General features: G+C 44.4%; 1 protein-coding gene across 2 annotated transcripts in view; it reads right to left on the bottom strand.

The window, feature by feature from the left end:
* OGDH (oxoglutarate dehydrogenase) overlaps positions 1-18,943 on the bottom strand; it is a 78,070-nt gene that overhangs the window by 43,141 nt on the left and 15,986 nt on the right. Inside the window, exons 3-4 of one of the 2 annotated variants that reach the window (XM_037493072.2) lie at positions 8,869-9,060; positions 7,217-7,307 (exon numbers count right to left, since the gene is read on the bottom strand). In XM_037493072.2, the coding sequence (XP_037348969.1) occupies positions 7,217-7,307; positions 8,869-9,060 (283 nt within the window). Of the gene's footprint in view, positions 1-6,991; positions 7,095-7,216; positions 7,308-8,868; positions 9,061-18,943 lie in introns of both variants that reach the window. The other variant, XM_037493063.2, reaches the window with a different exon arrangement.

The raw sequence follows: 18,943 nt of genomic DNA, 5'->3' as shown, positions 1-18,943 counted from the left end.
ACTTCAAATCTTACACAGAAATGATTCCAAAATGAATCATAGATTTAAATATAAAATACAAAACTAGAAAACATTTAGAAAGATATGTAGAGAAAATATTTGATCTCTAGAGATAAGAGCTCTAGGAAAGTTCTTAGAATTGACACCGACAGCATGATGACCAATAAAAGGAAAAATGGGTAAGTTGGACTTCATCAATATGTAAAAACTTTTGTACTACAAGAGATCCTACTAGCTGAAGAATGTGTTTAACACAAATGTCCTTCAATGAGTAAATGATAAAAACAACTGTAGTACACCCAAGTCAAAGACTACTACTCAGCAATAAGATGAAATTCTAGAACATCATGCTGATTGAAAAAATACCAATTCCAAAAGGTTACATACTCTGATTCCATTTGCATAACATTCTTGAATGTTGTAACATTCTTGAGTTGCACACAAGGTGGAATGGAAGGGAGCAGGTATGGCTATACAGGGGAGCAGGAAGGACTCTTGGGGTAGTGGAGGCATCTTATTTTGCCTGTTGTTGGTGTCAGTATCCTAGTGTGATGTAATATGGTTCACAAGATGTTACTTTGGTGAAAATGGGCTAAAAGGAACATGGAATCTGCTATTTTTTTACAACTGCTTATCAAGGTACAATTATCTTAAAGTAAAAAGTTAAATCAAAACTACAGTACTGCAGATACACATAAGATGGAAAAAAAGAGAACTTCTCAGAGAAGCCTGGTGTGGAAGGAAGACTGGTCACTGGGGGAGATGACAATAGGCAGATGACCCCAGCACTTCAACTCTGGATTCCTCAAATGTGTCTTGCCTAGAACCCTGGGCCATTAAAAATTTCCAGTAAGTTTTTATTAATATTTTAGTTGTCTATCAAACATGGGAAGATCACTGTCGAAAATGCCCAGGAAACAGAATCTGAGAGAATCCAGAGTCCAGTCAAAGGCACAGCATAGATATAGAGGCGAGGATGTGGCAACATGCAAAATGCAGTGTGGCCTCAGGTCCCTGCTGGTTATAGCAGGGGCTCGAGACACACTGAAGATGGGAGCAAAGCGATGGGAAACACACTTGAGTGAAGATGCCCTTCAGAACACAGAAGGGACAGAAACAAAAGTGACATGATAAATATGGCTCTACTATTGATTCATAAGTAAATGACAGAAACATTTCAAAACAATAAACTTCAAGACACTTGACAGAAGTTGCATCAACTTTCCCCAAATTACATGCTAGGAAAAGTTGCCCATTGTATCCAAATGAAGTCCTCAGCTGCAGAAAGGTGAAGGCTTGTTATTTTCATACCTCCTACTGTTAGCATTCGAAGTCGTTCCTTGAAAACTGCAAGATCTGAGAGGCAGAGTGGGGTAGCATGAGTGAGCGCAGAAGGAAAAAGACAGGTGAGAGTTAGTTAAAAAAACAAAAAACAACACAAAAACTAAACAAACACCAAAACACCCAAACTATACCATTACCGGTCACAGGTGACACAGACAACATCACACAGACATACACACACGCCGAAGGAAAGGAGGGAGGGTATGTCACTTTAGTAACATGGTCACTGTTCCTAAACAGCTGGAATAAGGTGAATGTAAGGGAGGGAGCTGCTCCCCCACATTTAGAAGCCACCAGGTGGCAGTGATTGAGACTTTCATTCCCTACAGAGGCTAACAGATCTCGGCTGAAAAGTCAAATCCACCCAATCTAGACTACTTTGGAATGAAAACACAGGGAAAGAAAATGAGAAAGCTTAATTTTTAGTGTACCATTCCTAACAACAGGAACAAGAGTCACACTAGATTCCAAACCTCAAGATTATGACAGATTCTAAAGAACAGAAGGAGGGTGCATGATCTCCCTTGAAGGCAGAACGAGGACAGAAGCACTGAGTTGCTGAGAACACAATGTAGCTGAGAGCTGCACATACAGCTGTGCATTTTCCTTTGTCAGACAGCTCTGCAGAGCATTTACCACACCTAGCAGCATTCCTGGCCATGGGTGGTATCTGGATACAGTGGTCACTGAGTGGATGATCACAGTGACAGGCTCACAAGGGCCAATGGCAGATGGGCAGAGCATGGTCCCTGGTATTGGGGTTGCTCTCTGCCCCTGGAGTGCAAAGAAAGCCATGCCTACACTTCCGAGAAAGGTGAAGGTAAGTGACTCCGAGAGGATATACTCCTAAAGGCTCACTGGGTGAGTACAGCTCTCTTTTTTTACAACAGCAGCACTCACCAAAGATTTCCGAGCTAGTGGCTCTTAAGACAACAGAACATCCAAATTCTACACAAAAGTACGAATGCTTTGCTCAAGGAAGAATGAAGAATTTACATTTTTCTACTTCAATCCTCAAAAGTCAAGACACAGGACTATGTCAGGCAGTCATCTTTGTTGTCTGTTGCCCTCCTCTCACACCACGAGAACTACAAAGGCTTAAAAACCTAAAAATTAAAAAATTTAAAGGCAACATGATAAAATGCTTACATTTGTTCTCCCTGGATACTGGGTATGTGGATGCTTTTAGTTTTATCTGTACTTTTCTGTATTTCTAAAAGAAATACAAACAAAAGATACAAACCAAAGAAAAAGACAGTGAAGAGAGAATGGAAGATGTTCTGGCTGTCATTCATAGAAAGCACCTGAGTGACTTAAACATTAAAAAAAATTACTTCTTGATGAGCACAGAAGGCTCTGCTGCAGAGATTTGGCTATGGAACTGCTGGCTTGAAGCAGGAAGATAACCAGAGGGCCTAGGTGTGACCCAGTCTGCCAACTTCTGGGCATCCAGGAGGGAGAACAGAGTCAAGGATTCAGGTAATTCTAGTCTTATCCCACCCCTGCAGGGAGATATGCCTCATCTGGGTTGCTTTCCCAAGTCATCTATGGAACTTGCCACAGTTCTTCACTTATCTGGTGCAATACCTGCTGTGCACAGCAGACAACATACATTAGACAAACTGCTCTCTATCACTCTGAATTATCGAAGTTGCTTAAAAAACAACTCTATTTTCAGCTTATCCTTTAGTCATCAAGGGAGCAAATCTCGACTAGGAAAACCTCGAGGATTCTGAGAGGTCAGGAGGAAGGACAGGGAGACTTTACCTCCTACTCTGCTGGGAATGAACTCATTCAGTTAAGTCAAGTCATAATTTTGGGTTTCTGAACTGATTTGAAACTCTAACTCAAGTTTATTTCCTATGACTAAAATTTGCAAACAAAACAATCTCATGTTTTCCTCCCTTTTTATTGATAGAATTCATGTTTTGAGTGTATGTTTCTTCAATCTTACATAAGTCTCACATGAAATGATCTCAAATTATTTTACCAGTGTGAAAAGTTATACTATAGAATTTATACAGAAACCATAGACAATGGCATCTTAACACTGGAATCTAATTTAAATACTACACTTGAAAGTGAAGAGAAACTGAGGGCATGAGTTGATGGGAATTTTCTCTAAACTTCCAAACAAGTCAAGGGCAGCTCTCTTCTCAGGTTAGAAATAAACCGTTAAACCCCTCCATACCCCACCACCACCAAAGTAAGTGCTGGATGCCAGTAGAGGACAAGAGACTGGGTTTAATTCATAGTCAACTTGATTCTAATGAAGATACAATAATCCCACAGGACCCACTGTGTCAACAGTTACATCCTGACCCTTCTCAGGGCCAATCAGGAAAAGTCTTGTGAGGAAACCTGGTCCTGCCTGGAGATCTTCCTCCAGCTTCACCACGGACACAGGCAGAATGGGTGCCCGGATATCTCATGTTGGAGTTTTCAATCCTTTTCCTTAGGACAAGGAGTTGACAGCATAATTCAGCACAAATTAAGATGAGCTTCTGAGGCCCACTTGGAAATTAGTCCCTTCATAGCCCACACCTATTTGATAAATGGTTTTGACTTTAACCTGGCATTCTGGGACTGTCCGGGAGCCTGAATGTCTGCTCTGGCAGGGAAGAGCTTGCTCGCTCACCTTGCTCACTCCACCCACTATTTCAGGTCCAGAAGAATGTCTGAGATACGAGGATACTAGAAGAGGGGTGATAGGCCAGCATTTCCCAGCCTTTTTATTACTGACCAGCAAAGGTCAAGAACTCAGCAGAAACTATTTCACATACTCCACTTTATAAAAAAATTATGAGCAACATAAGCCCTGCTTGCACACAGACCAGTCCTGGCTGTCCTTGGGGATGGCTTGCTCGTTATGTTGGTGGTCTTCCTGCCTCCCCCACCCTCCCACAGTGAAGGCTTCCCACAGCACCCCTCAACCCTCATGTTTTTCAAAAACAGCAGAATGTGCTTTCCAACCTGTGGGTGTACAGTGTTGAGTCTCAGTTTCCCCCATAAGAGAATGGAAAAATTGTGCCTGTATCCACAGGCAGGAGAGAAGGGGAGTTCAGAGAAGCTTGGGGAAGAATGCTGTGTGACACAGGACACCACAGAGGGCAAGTACGTACCCCAGATCTACACCTGTTTAGGCAGGTTCCTGTACCACAGCCACTACTCAGGTAGCTCAGTCTTCATCACTACCAACTCTTGTGTGACCTAGGCTACTGATTAAATATCTGTTTCTGAATTCATCCATTACCAGAGAGCCTGGCAATTCTGTATCTCAAAAGATTATCAATAATTACAAAGCAGTTCACATTTGGCCAAAGTTAGTAAGCTCCAGGCACTATTGCAGGAGTTTGTTTAATTTTGAAACAAGCTTACAGATGAGGAGACATGAAGATATGGAAAGACAGCACTTGGCAGATTCTGGAATCCAATCTGGGAGACAGCTCTGAGGTTCAAATGAAATAAGAGGCATGGAAATACTCTAGAAACCGCAGTGTCTATCTACAAAGTAGCTGAGCTGGACCTGTTGTTCTTTGAAGACCTGCAGACCTCAAGAGTGAGATAATTCAAGACAAACTTTCCTACAGATTCAAATACATAATAAGCTTACGCAATTTCCATTTTTTTGCACCTAAAGAAACAAATGATTACAAATTTAATGTGACACTACTTCAAGTTCTCAAAATAAAAACGTAAATAGAGGGTCTATTTCCAACTTTCTCTTGGTGGTTCTGAGGGGCTCTCGTCAGAGGATGCAAAAATCTCCCCCTCCAATGAGTATAGGGGGCTCTGGACTGCCTGGTTCCTGACTCCTCTGCCATTTCACCTGCACTGTGTTGATGCTGAACCTGGACTGCATATCTCAGACAAGCACAACATTCAGGGACACTATTCCAGAGGCAAGGCCCCTAATGGCGTAGAAATGCAGAGATCCTACATCTGTCATTGACAAGTGCTGTACATTCAGGAGCTAGGTGGTGTTATAGGCCTGGTTTCTCACCCTTCAAGGAGTAGCTTGGTAGGTGTTGTCTGGGGGGACTTTCAGGAAACCTCAGCATCTGCCTGTCAGCTCTGGGTCTCCTGCTGACCTGACCAGTCTTAAGTGGGACAGAAAAGAGTACTAGGTTCACCAGGCAGTTCTAAGAGTTGAGAATCACATAGAAAGGTATGCTTTCATCCCGGCAAACTGCCAACCTAGGATATTACTGGAGAGGGGGGCTGAGGAGATACAGTTTCAGCTAGGGGAGACCCTGAGCTCCTGTATGCTTTTCTAGTATGTTTTGCCATGTATGAAACACTAGCCTCTGTAGGCCAGCCCCTGACTGGCTCAGCAGCTGGGCCACTCTTTGGAGATAGTCCCAGTCTGCTGGCCTCTCAAGCAGGAAGCTCTGCCCAGCCCTAAGCATGGAGGCTTGAGAATAAGTGAGGAAGGGCTGTATTAGGTCTGGATGGTGAGGTGTGCCCTGCAAGTGCCCTTGGGGACTTTGCAAAGAGAAGCCCACTTTTGTGATCACAAGGTGATCACCATTGAATAAAGCAGCAATACTCAACTCAAACTCTACCATCTGAACTGGTCCTATTCAATCACATTCAGGAGGGTTTCTCCAATCTATTTTCCTAAAACCATTAAGGTACAGGTACAAAGAGAGGAGACCCTGTGTTATCTAGGAATGGTTTTGAGATGAAGACAAAGGACAATTACAAACCATTAACACTGGTCCAGAGTCAAGGCTGTTTGCAATCTAGTCTTGCCTAACTAGTGCCTCACCCCCATGCCATAACTTGATAATGCCTATATAGGCATTTGGGCACTGCAGAGTGTTAACAGACCATGATCCAGAGGAGGCTAATTATTCTCCCTCCCAAAGAACAGTGTTAGGCAGGTAGGTAATCATCAGTTTTATTAGCATGCATAGTGTTTCTTGTAAAAACCTGGCCATTTCAAAATTAGTAACGTCATCATTTCTTTAGCACAGGTTAGCAGCATGGTGACTTAGAGCAGATTAACTTGAGAAAGCAACTGCAGGTGTGAGCCCAGCCATGGCCTTGTGCTCCCGCCAGCAGTGGATGTGACAACAACTGCCTGAGCTCCACATATGCCTCCTTGCTCACAGTGGGGACGCCTTCCAAAGTTTCCTCAGTGTGATCACCAGCATTTAAGAATTAAGACGCCCAAACTGCACAACTTACTCTGGAATTCACCCTGGTACACGGCAGACCACACTGTGCTTTGGAGCAGTGTGTGACAACACTGATGAGCAAGGCCTCCTCTGGGCAAGGCCTCCTCAAGGCAGCATTGGCACTGATTTGGAAACAGAAGCCAAAGAGCTGGTGGTCTCTGAAATATCTTCTGACCCACTTGGGGCATCTTTTTTTCCCTGTGCCATAAACCTTTCCTGCCCCCAATTTTACTTTCCAATTTTGAGACTTAAGACAATTGAACTCATACAATCTGGCTGAAAAACTGAGATAAAAATAACTTGCCCAAAAAACACACTAAGGCTGTGTTACCAATAAATTTCAAGTGATCAGAACGAAGGAAACTTAAGAGTCTTTCCCTTCTATCTGTGGACATCCTGGCTATCACAAGCTGTGACACAGAGGAGCTCAAGCAGCGCAGTGCTGACTGCTCTCAGACCCTCACCAAGTTTGTCTGTGGATGAGATAATGTCAGCGGGCACGGAGGAGTCCAGATCAGCATCCAAAATTCCCAGGGGGTCCAGCTGTGCTACATGGTGCCCTCGTATCTACGAATGGGCCAACGGTGGGGAGGGAAGGACACACACAAAAGGACAGGAGAAAAAAAAGAGGGAAGGGGTAAAAAAAAGTAAAATTACATTAAAATTATCATTTACAGATTAATTCTCACCCACGTTTGAAGAAACAGTTACTGGAGCATCATCAAAATTTACACAACTAATTCCGAGAGGATCAAGTTTTGCAATGTGGTGACCCCTGACCTGGAAGCAATAACACAAGCAAATTGTTAAGCAGGGCTATGGGTGTGTGTGTGTGTGTGTAAAAGTTACACTTGGTTAGCCTTTCCCCTGAGAACGTCAATGAACCCAAATAACAAAAATAGTTATTTTTTTAAAAAATCCTAGGATAGTTTACTTTAAAAGCATTATTGTGGATAAATGCACTTTTACTAAAAAAAAAAAAAAGACTCAACGCAGGTCATGATAAATGTGGCTGTCTAAAAGAGTCATTTCTTGGGATTGTGACATATTTTTCCTGGATTAATGGAAATGGGATGTGCTGGGGATTTTCACTCCAGTGTGAGGCCTACTTAGCTTGGAACAAAGAAATGTACCTAAGGAAGAAGGGAAGGTGAGGGGCTGGTGGGAGGGGGTAAGGGGTGTGTGGCTGCTGAGTAGGTTGGGGCACAGTGGTTAGAACAAAAACACTCACAACAAAGACTTCAGCATCTGAGCTAACTGTTTAAAAAACAAAAGGAGAAAGCCTGTTCCATTTTTAAGTTGCTTTAGGTCTTGGGAATTTCACCCAAAATTTCTTGCTAGTAATTTGAGGAGGGGAAGGGATGCTGAGAAGTCACTGAGATTAGTTGAAGTTGTTACTGGGGCTAAATAAGGGCGGCCCTATATAGTTAACACACTGAGCCTCTTTCTTAGGGCTATCCCTCATGGACAAGCACTTTTGAGTACATCTTCTTTTTGACCTAGGGTGAGAACCTTACTTGTCAGACTCCAGCAGGCTGGCTTCTGTCTTAACCTGTACTACCTTGTCCTGATACCAGAGGAAAACACCCACTTAGCCTTTTTCAGCAAACAGGAACCAGAGGGTTGGAGAGAAAGAACTCCCCTTGCCACACTGCAGCGATGCAGGAAGAGATAGGCAGCAGGGAAGTTCTCAGAGACTCCCAGAAGGGACACTGTAGGGTGCTTTCCTCCTCCTCAAAACTATGGGGTGACTAGGTTTTAAGGTCTGAATTCTGGGCTCTTTCTTCCCCATGTGAGGTGGATGTCCTGAAAGAGGTTTTTGGGCTCTGAGAAAGGTCAAGGACCTTCCCCCTGAGAACATCTATGAACCCAAATAATATTCTGCCTGACCCTCCTCTGATGGGGCAGATCACTCCAAAACCATCTGCTTTTGGAGAGATCTCCCCTGCCTCTTGCTACTCTCTTCAGACTTAAAGTTCCTTCTCACCTGCTGCTCCTTATTTACAGAGATTCTGTCCTGTCCCAAATGCTACAGGTTTATTTTCTCTCATAGTATTTGGGTATTAGGGAGGGCAGCACCTTCTGGGGGAGCATGCCCCTATCAGTCACTGCTCGCCCTGGTGATAGGCATGTTCCCTCCCTCCATGCCCAGGCCATGACTGGGTTTTCCTATCCACAATCTTTCTTATGGAAAGAAATAAGAAGTTATTTCCATCAGGCATTAAAGGTGGCAGAGATTGCTCAGAGTGAGAGCACCTATTTTTGTGGGGGTGAAAGTTAAATGACAGGATTCATGGCGGTGGGGGCGGCGGGGGGGGGTGGCCTGAAGAGGCTACCTTACCTGGTAGGCTCTGATGAGAGACTGCACTGCCAGGTGATCCTCCACCAGCTTATCCACGTTGGGCTGGGTATCCACCAGTGGCCGTGCTCCAGCTACAGCAGACAGGGAACGCGGGCTCAAGGGGAGTGGGCTCTGGTAGGCGGTGCCTGGGGGTGCTCCAGCATTGGTGTTTCGGAAGAAAATGTCCCATGACTGAAGACAGAGAAGGAACACATGAGCTATTCCACTGCTCATCTAAGGTCTAGGATTCATTTTTAGCCAAAGAGAGAACTTCTGTTGGCAGGCAAGTCGCATCTTGGTTATTATGTACCAGTAAGCCAGTTGAGTAAACTTTCTCCTACTCTGGACAGTCCACCTCCCTATCAACCCTCAAAGGGTGTATTTCTCTCAGAGATTAGGCCCTTGCTTTTATCATTCCCCAGAATAAGCCTTCTAAACCCCAAGTCCATGACACAGATGCTCTGTGGCTTCCTTTCCATCAAAACCCCCAAGGCTCAAGGTCACACAGTGCTGCTCTTGAACATGCTGTGAACAGTGCAGGAGGCAGGTGTCCGGAGGCCCTTTCCATCCCTTTTCCCAGTCAGCCACCTGCAAGGTTGTCTGTAAGTCAACAGCAGTGCCAGATCCTCAAACCCTGATGCAACCACCTGAGCAGTACTAAGTAGATTCAGAGTGTCTCTCGAGACCCCAGAACCTGGCTTAGTTTCTGAGGAGCCAGGGGCAGTTGTTCATGCTCTTACTCTAGGATGCAAGACTGATTTGTGGCTTTTGAGTGGGAGGCCCTGGGTTTGTTATCTGTGAAGCCTGAAACATTCTTTCACTGACTTGAGACAGTCTTGCCTATACTCCAGGAAGGGTCACTCAGGAGCTAAGGATTCAGGATGTGGGACTGGAGACAGACATTCACAACTCTGCAATCCTATTGAGTTAGCTAACTTTCTGGGCTTGGTTTTTTCACCTGTAAGAGAAAGACAATATTCTATACTATATTTTTATAATAACTCAATCATATAAATAAAGGCACTCAGCACACAATCTAGTCGGCAGAGAGAACTTAGTAAGAGACAGGAATTACTCTATTTCAATTTCCTTTGTGCTAATATGAACTAACTCCTTTACTTTTCCTGTTTTTGGTTATTTCACGATTGAATGATTCAATTATAATTTGTATGGATACACTGAACTTTAAGTTTATTCATCTCATACAAGATATGTTTAAAAAACAAATATTTCAGGGCCTCCCTGGTGGCGCAGCGGTTGAGCGCTGGGTTGTGAAGCTGCCCACAGCCTCTGCAGCACTGGTTTGATCCCCTGCAGCCAGGCGAGGGTCCCACATGGCACATGGCGCGCAGACCTCTCCTGCCGCCCGCTTCTCCCTTCAGCAGTGTACTTCGGTCCTTCTGCCTGTTCTGCTCCCCACTCTGGCTCTGGTGAATTCTCTCACCCTCCCGCACTTCTGACTGTACCCAGTGCTTGTATAAATCAATAAATCAATAAATCTTTAAAAAAAAAACCAAACAACAAATATTTCAGGGGCCTCCCTGGTGGCGCAAGGGGTTAAGACACAGCTATGAAGCTATCCGCAGCCACTGAAGCAGGAGTTTGATCCCCAGCCAGAGAGCTACCCACATGGCGCAGCAGACCTCTCCTGCCTTGCCTGCTGCTCCACTCAGTAGTGTATTTCAATACATCTGCCTGTTCTGTTTCCCACTGTCTCTGGTGAATCCTCTCACCACCCCCACCCCACACCTCTGGCCTGTATCCCAGTTCTTGTATGCATAAATAAATAAATCTTAAAAAACAAACAAACAAATATTTCAGAGGTGAGAGACGCTAAGTCAAAATTCTTAGGGGGAAAAAAACTGATTGGACTTCTTGAAAAGTCTGGAGAGAATTTCCCGAGACTTCTGGGTTCACCTTCCAAGTAAGCACTTCCAAGATGCTGTACAGATATGTTCCTCATCTGGGTCTTGAGGAGAAACCTTACGGTCTGCCCAGGCTTCACAGAAACCATGAGAATGACCTACATTTTTTCAGACAGGTTCTTTTAAAGTGCTGTGCAGGGTGTGGAAGTACCTGATTGGCGCAGCTCCCATGAGAATATTGTTGCAAGGCGCTGCCTCCATCAAACTAGAAAACTCACAAGTGCAGGCCTGGCACATCTGTCTCATACAGGGCAGGCTGACCTCTCATGAAAACTGTTTCCCAGGGGCGCTTTGTGAAATATGTAAATTCTTCTACAATAAGAAGATAATCCTTTTATATTCAGAACATTAATTTTTAAAAATCAAACTTAGGCAGATAATTATATGACATGAATATATATGACTAAGTGACTAAAAAAGTTTACACTTCATGTTAATTATGCCTCAATAACAATTTTTGAATGTTTTACTAAATTTATTCAAGATTTTACCTTTCTGGTTAATTTTCAGCGTGTCAGCTGATGGTAGAAAGATTTGGGGTTCTCTTCTGACACTGGCCATAAAATGGACTGTAAAGCACCTTTTACTATGTTACCTGATATCTGGAGCATTTCTTTGTAATCCAGCCCTAGGAACCTCAAGACCATCCTCTCCATTGTCTTCCACTGACACTGAACCCTCCTCTGACAGGGGTAAAAGCCAGCATTTCCACCAGAGAAGCTATGGCATTATTTTTGTAAGGAAAGGAGAGGGCATCTTGGACTAATTAACTCATCTGGTTCTTTACAAAGATGTAAGGAGCTGACACACCAGATACTTACAAACCCCCATGTACCATGGAGCTGATACATCAGGTGTGAGTGAGCTCCTCTCATTCTGGGAATGGCTCTGGCACAGGGCTCTCTGTGATCTCTATCTAGGCCTCCCAGGGCCAATCCTCAAAGAAGCCCCTCTAATGCAGCAGCAGATGCTTCAGGAGTCCACCAAGCCAGGCACAGCAAGAACCTATAGCAATATGCTCTTGCCAATTAAAACCTACCCAAGATTCATTTTACCCCAAACCTGCCCCGATGCTGATGTTTCTACCTTCACCTGTGTCCATACCAAGTCCTGCTCTGGACACATATCCTAGGGTTGTGACAAGATTAAAGGTATGACCCTGAAACCAAGTAGCTGCTGGAGAGCAGGACATAGACCCAAACTTCCTTCAATTCTAAAGCAGAGAGCCTGTCTTCTTTCTCACAGAACACACAAAGATGTTCAGAAACAGTGGCAGATGCCCAACAGCAAGACCTTGAATAGAGGGTCTTCCCAGCTGCACACTGACCCCTCATTCTGATGGGAACCAGCTGCTTATGGATCCAAGCCAAAAGATATTGCAAAAATCACAAGTTCACCTCTCTTTTGGGAAAATCAGCTTTGACTAAGAATAAAAATAGTAACAAGAACAGTACTGGCAGCAACAGAGGTACATATACTCTGAGCACTTGGCACACCAACCATATCCTGCTGGGGAGAGGTTCAGGCAGGCAGGACAGATATAGCAGTCACAAACAGGGGTACTGATCAGATTAATTAAGAGAATAAGGTTAAATGAATAAGAGCAGGCAACCCTTACACAAACACATCCCTTATTCTGGCTGACCCTTGTCAAAGCATGGGACAAAAAAATGAAAGGAATTTCTGGGCTGACGTCCAGAAGCTGGGGTTTGATCAGAGGCACTCCCAAGGGCACAAGTTGGAAGCAAAAGGCTGCAGGGCCCCCTGACTGGCATGGACGAAAGAGGGTCCATGTCTTGGACCTTATATTTTACCAGGATAAAACTCCAGGTGATTTTCAATTGGCTAAGAACAACTGCACAGAAATTCTGCTGCTGGAGGCGGTCAGAACAAACTGGTTTATACTGTTATTGCAGATATCTAGGAACAATCTGAAAGACTACGCCAGAATGCACCTACTGCCTTTCCTTTGTTTTCACCCCTCTCCCTTACCAACATACAAACCACCACTTTGCTTTCCTGAAGTTCAGTCAGTCCCTGCCTCCCATGTCCTAGGCAAAGGTAGGTACCTGCATTCAGGTGAGCACTGTCCAGTCTTCAGAATAGGAGCCCACCGCCCAACGAGAGCAAGCCCCCTTCCACCATGGGTGGTAAGATTTTCACACTTGAGTGACAGTTTCAAGCTACACCTTTCCTCACTCAGGCCCTTGATATGTGGGAGGGCGAACTTCTAGCAACTTCTTGCACAACACCTGCAAAGCCCTCTCTGTCCAGCACTTACCCTCCATGTCCTCTTTTCACCTGCTGGCCCATGTTATCTTTGACATTTGGCCTTGAGAAGGTCTCTCCTTTTGATAATGTATATAAGACCTTATACACATTTCAACTTGAGGTTTTGGCTATGTTTGTGTTTACCTGCTGCTGGGTCTGGTTCTCGCCCCAACAGTTTCCCTGCTGTCAGACGAAGTGTCTGCAATCCAGCTGCAGGGATAGGTCAGCACAAGGTTAGTGACTGATCAGTGGCCAGTCAGGGAACCCCTTCACAAATTAAGAGAATATGTCAAGGAGAGAGAAAACTGGGAAGGTAGGGCTGGGACAGGTGGTTTGTGCTCAGGGAGCAAGACCTGAACCAGCCAGTGGGGAAGAGGTTGATATATGCAAGGAGGGCAACTTCCCACCAGCAGGTTTAAAGCTGTCAAAGCGTTTTGTGAAACAAAAACACAATAGATTTCAAATGTAGATAACTGTAACATCTGATTGAAACAAAATGAGATTATTACTTACAATTTAGATAACTGAAAGTATTTAACTATAGTATGTGAAGATTTGTTTTCACTCTCTTATACTCCCTCTCACCACCACCAACTTTCCCTTCTTCTAAGTAACCAGGACTGACTTTCCTTGAATTGTCAGAGCTTTCCTCCATAATTAGAGGAAACACTTTAAAGGTGGCAAACATCCTCTACCTTTCCTGTACCATGTCCTTGGGAAGCTAATCAGTGCTTTGTACACAGTAAGTACTCGGCGTACCTCTTGAGTGAAATTCAGACTCAGGCAACCGCCTGTGAGGTGTTGTGTCAGGCATTGTGCTAGGAGGTCCAGTGCTAGGTGCAGTGTTAGGCATATTGTCAGGTGTGATTACAGAGGCAAGATGTCAGTGTGGTGCTCGGGGCACATCAGTGTGGTGCCTAGTCCACAGTCCAGAAGCTCCACCTTATCAGAATGGGTGCTGACCTTGCAGTGTGGGATTACCAACTTCCAGGACACATGGCCTCTTCACACATGGGTGTGAGCAGTTCAGTGAGCCAAGCAGACTTTGCCCTATTTATTGTCAGCTGATTAATTATCTTAGGAGTCACATTTCTGGTTGTGAAGGTCACAACAGAGACTATTCATGGAATGCTTCAACTTCAGAGTGGTGGGCAAACACACCACTTGCACTTACCTATCTTATAGGCCCCCAGTGTGTGTTGGATGCATGGGTCAATGCAGTGCGAGACCAAACTGTACCAGGAACATGACCAACTTTATCATAGCAGGCGGGCCTGCCTGCCATAGTCTCACAGGATTGGGAAGCCCCAATTCTGCCTATGACAGACTGTCAAGGGTTAAGGGAATTTACTTCAGCCTGATTTCTTTTGTATAAAAGCAGGGAGCACAGCCTATTGTATTGTAGCCTATTGAAGAAGTATCTGCATTTGTATTGCCTTTTACACCTTAAAAAGCAACTTTAGGTATGCCTGTTTAAGAAGCTAATGAGCAAAGCTTAAACTAGGGGTTACTAATTCTTATTCTAGTTGCCAAATTCTCTGACTCTAGGTTCTGCGCTGACCTGACCAAAGTCTCTTTCAGATGCCACTCCTGTGGCCACCTTGCAGTCTTCACTTAAGCTGTGGAACAAGCCCCACCCCTCACCCACAATATGCACCCTCATCTATGTCATGAGGTCACCTGATGGCCCTCTGTAGGGTGCCCTGCTCAGCACCCTGAAGTAAACTGCAGAGGAAGCAGGTGGGGCAGCCTCTGGTTTCTCTTTAATAGGGCCAAACCCATGCTCAAAGGCCATCACATAATTGATAAACTAATGACTGGTAGGTTGGGTATCAGAACCCAGCTTGTCACAGACAATCATATTATTCCTTCTGTTACTAACTACCACAAACATGAAATTCACAACAATGAGTGATCAAGAACCGGTGCATGGCCATTCTGAAATAAGGCCATTCTGAAATTAAGTGGTTTTAATTCAGTGAAGTGGGCAGGTAGCAGCTCCCCAAGTACCCTGGTGTCCTGAAGGGAGCCACCGTTGCTTTGGGGCAGCACATCTCCCCCAGTCACCCTGCACAGGGGTTCTTCCCCTTAGAAAGTATGCTGGCAAATTCACACCATTTCCAATGCACCCCAGATTACTGTGCAAACCTGTCTAGCTACAGTATGGATTCATGTCCTCTCTGTGCCTACACAGGCTGCACTGGGCAGTCCCACAACCTTCTAATGAATCATAAACATATCAACTGTCACACCCTGCATGACTGTCCTGAATATTCTAACAAGACATGCGGAGGCCTGTGGTGGGCTGACAATTCCCACAGAACCTTCAACAAAAGATTCCTACTTTAAGGCTAAGTGGTCTCAAAGAGAGCACCATAGGATGCCTATGGACTTCAGATTCCTCCACCCAAAGCAGGGCTGTGCCCAGACCCTATCCCAAGCAAGGCCTACCATCTAGTTCAGAGGCAAGAGCTAGCAATAGTCAGCCTTTATACATTGGAAACAGTTAAAATTAGGGGTTCCACTTGGGTATTTCTCAGTTATAAACCCAAGCGAATTTATGCTTGTTGAGAGAGCACTGCTATTGTTTTTATAGCCACAGTATAGCACAGATGAGAGAATGCAGCAAACAGCCTCTACAATTTTCTCTCTGTGGGTATGTAAATAAAATGCCAATACACCCAGATAAACAAAGAAAAGCTGCCTCAGCTCTGCCCTGTGAAGCCTGTTGACAGTGGATAGTTGATCCTCCTAGGACAGACTCTGTCCTAGACTAAAGGTCTAAGTGGCCAGCCCATCAGACCAGGTGGCTGTCCAATGGACACACATCCTCCTGTGCCCATTCGAATGCCTCACACTGTAGCAATACAGCTCCTCTCTCAGAGACGAACCCTTGGGGGCTGCTCTGAGAAAGGATACGGAGCAAGAAAGGCAGTGTGCAACTTCTGGCCCAGGCATCCATAGCCCACAGCCTTTTTTCCTCCTGGAGCTACCCTGTGGCCTTGTGAAGAGTCCCTCCACTATCCTAAATAATGGGCAGGGGCCAGAGAACAGCTAGCACCACACCAGACATGAGGGAAGCTTTTGCCATACTCCAGCCCAGCGGAGCCTCAGCTACAGGAGTCAGAATCATCAGAATGCACTGGTGTTCCAAGTTGCCAACTTTTGGGGTGGTCTATTATACAAGTTTATGGAAATCAGACTCTCTCTTAATCCCGAAACTTAACCTAGAAATCCGCACACAGACAGCAGAGTCAAGGGCACCAAAGACCTTCAGGTTCCCTCCAGAGGGGCCCTAAACAGGCAAGGAGCAGGGGTGCAAGTTAGAAAATGATGCTTTCCCTCATGTATGGCACCTTTCCAGGAAAGGCCAGAACACCTCTCCATTGACAAACTCTGCCCCCTTACTTTCTTTGGGTTACAGCCTGCTGTTCTTTACTCAGAAACTACCTGTCATCTAGAAACAACCCGTTTCTTTTTTACTCCTGATGTTCACCTTCATTATGTTTATTTTCTTAATGTCTCTCCCATTCCTTTAATCACTGACATTAAAAAACTTACTTTTGCTTAAAATATAGTACCGATGATTGAGCATTAAAAAAATCACTCTCCCTAAATACAGCAATCCTTGACTCCAATCCACAACTCCTCCCATGGCAATTTCAGATAGTTCTTCATCAGCGTCAGGAGCCCTGTCAGCCTGACACCCTCACACTCTCCTCTCCTAAATGCTGAGGGGAACACTTCCAAATCATTTCACAAAATAAACAAATGCCCCTTAGCTTGATCTTAAACCCTTTCCATTCACATTGCAGCCCCTACTTTTGGTTTTCACTTGTTTGTGGCTGCTGCACTAAGCCCCATGCTCTCTGAATGTACTCACCGCGCCCTTCACACCCTCTCCTGAGGCCTCTGTCTGCCTTCACCTGTGATGTCCTGAGCACACACTCCTTCCCATGGTGGGACCCCTTCCTTATCATCAATGTTCAGTACAACTGGCAATTCTCTTCAGAGGCTGATCAGCTTCTCTGTATGGCAACTGCTGGTCAGCTCACCCAATTCCCCACTGTCTGGCCTGTGAGCTCAAGGGTGTCAATATGCAGTACACCTGGCAGTCACTCAATAGGGTCCCCCAACAAAACCACTGTGAGTTGCCAACTGCTACACAAATAAGTGACGGTGCTGCTTCACAGTGCTTATATTTTTCAAAGGTGTTAATTTTACCTTCCTAACTGAATTATATAAATGCAAACCCCTTAACAGCAAAATACAGTACTGAAGTTAGGGAAAATCTCTCAATTGTTTAGCTAATTTAACACGAAAGTCACCACTATCAAATTTCCTTCTGATGGAGGAAGCTGAGTATCATTGAAGAGCAACTTCAAAATGCTGTTGAACAGCTTGATCAGTGAAATCCCATTAAGCGTACCAAGAACCTTAAATATATGTATGTTCCTCCAACTCCTTGTAACTGGGACAAAACTGGGGGTGATTATGGTACCAAATTTTCAAGGTGCAGCCAAGCCAGTCTCAAAGTTGCAGAGTGAAACTGTACATGTCACCTCACACTGGGGGATGATGTATATCAGTTTTTCCTCCACTTAGCTGGTTCACTTAGAGGAAATAACAGGATTGTATTTCATGAGCATGCATTCCAAGAAAAAGCACAACTATCTGGGTCAGAAAAGCAGTGTGTTCAAACCAAAGAGGTGGTTTTGAATCTAAACCTTAAATGCAGACACAGAGAACTTCCTGCAAGTTTACAGTGGGCCAGAAAACTGTTGTTACATGTATGAACTGGCCAAGAAAAGCAGGGGAAAAAATGGACACTGGGTAACTAGAACAGGAAGATAGGCTTCAGGAAGTAGGCAGAGGTCAAAAACAAGGTCTGGAGCAGGAGCAGAAAGCACTGAGGCACTGAGATGGTGATAAAGAGTCCAATGACCATGGGGCCAAGAAGGTAATGCAAGGCAGAGGAGGACAACAGACACTTCCAAAGCTCCAGTGCAGGATCCCCTGCTGGGTACTCGAAGGAAGAGCTGACACGACTCCACATCTGTATGTGGGCACCTGCCTCCACTGCACAAACAAGGGCTAATGAGAACTTGCTAATTCTCACTGACATGCTTGTCTTAAACATTAACAAGGACAATCCAGTTGTGACGTGCCCCAAATGGCTGAGACCCTAAGAGAGGCTTCTCTTGCTGACTGAATGGGCCATGGTTGAAAGCTCCTATGGGGTCAAAGGATACACTGTACTTGACAGAGACCAGACTAGAGAAATGGTGGGAAAGAGACAACTAGTGGTGCAGAAAGGAGGCACAGGAGCAACCAGGTGCTTGCAGCTTTGAATCACTTGATTAAGTTACAACAAATATAATGCTGAAACATAATTTTCACAATTAAACAGTTTAGAATAAAATTTTTCTTAAGAATTCAGATATAACCAGCTGTAAACTATAAACCAATATAAAAGGACAGTTTAAGATAATAACACATATCTGAACATACAATAAGAATAAAATTCTATTAGATAAAACATTTTTTAAAAGATTATATTAGAGAATGATCTTAACTTTTGTTGGGTGTAGTTAAGAAAACATTTCTTTGTTAGTCAGAGCCACACTGATACATTTATGGCAAAAATGACTCAGATCTGGGATTTGCCTTTCCAGTGGTCCAGGCCTAAAACAAACCAACAAATAGAAAGGCAAGTAGGGAATGGAACTGATTTTAATTTTTTTTTTAAGATTTATTTATTTATTTATTTATTTATTTATTTATTTATTTATTTATTTATACAAGAACCAGGGTACAGGCCAGATGTGCGGGAGGGTGAGAGGATTCACCAGAGACAGAGTGGGGAACAGAACAGGCAG

This window comes from Talpa occidentalis, unplaced genomic scaffold (genome assembly GCF_014898055.3).
Source record: "Talpa occidentalis isolate TD23 unplaced genomic scaffold, MPIMG_talOcc4v2.1 talOcc4.10, whole genome shotgun sequence".
Classification (NCBI taxonomy): Eukaryota; Metazoa; Chordata; class Mammalia; order Eulipotyphla; family Talpidae; genus Talpa; species Talpa occidentalis.
Note: the sequence above shows the minus strand (reverse complement) of the source record. Positions and strands in the feature narration are given on the sequence as shown.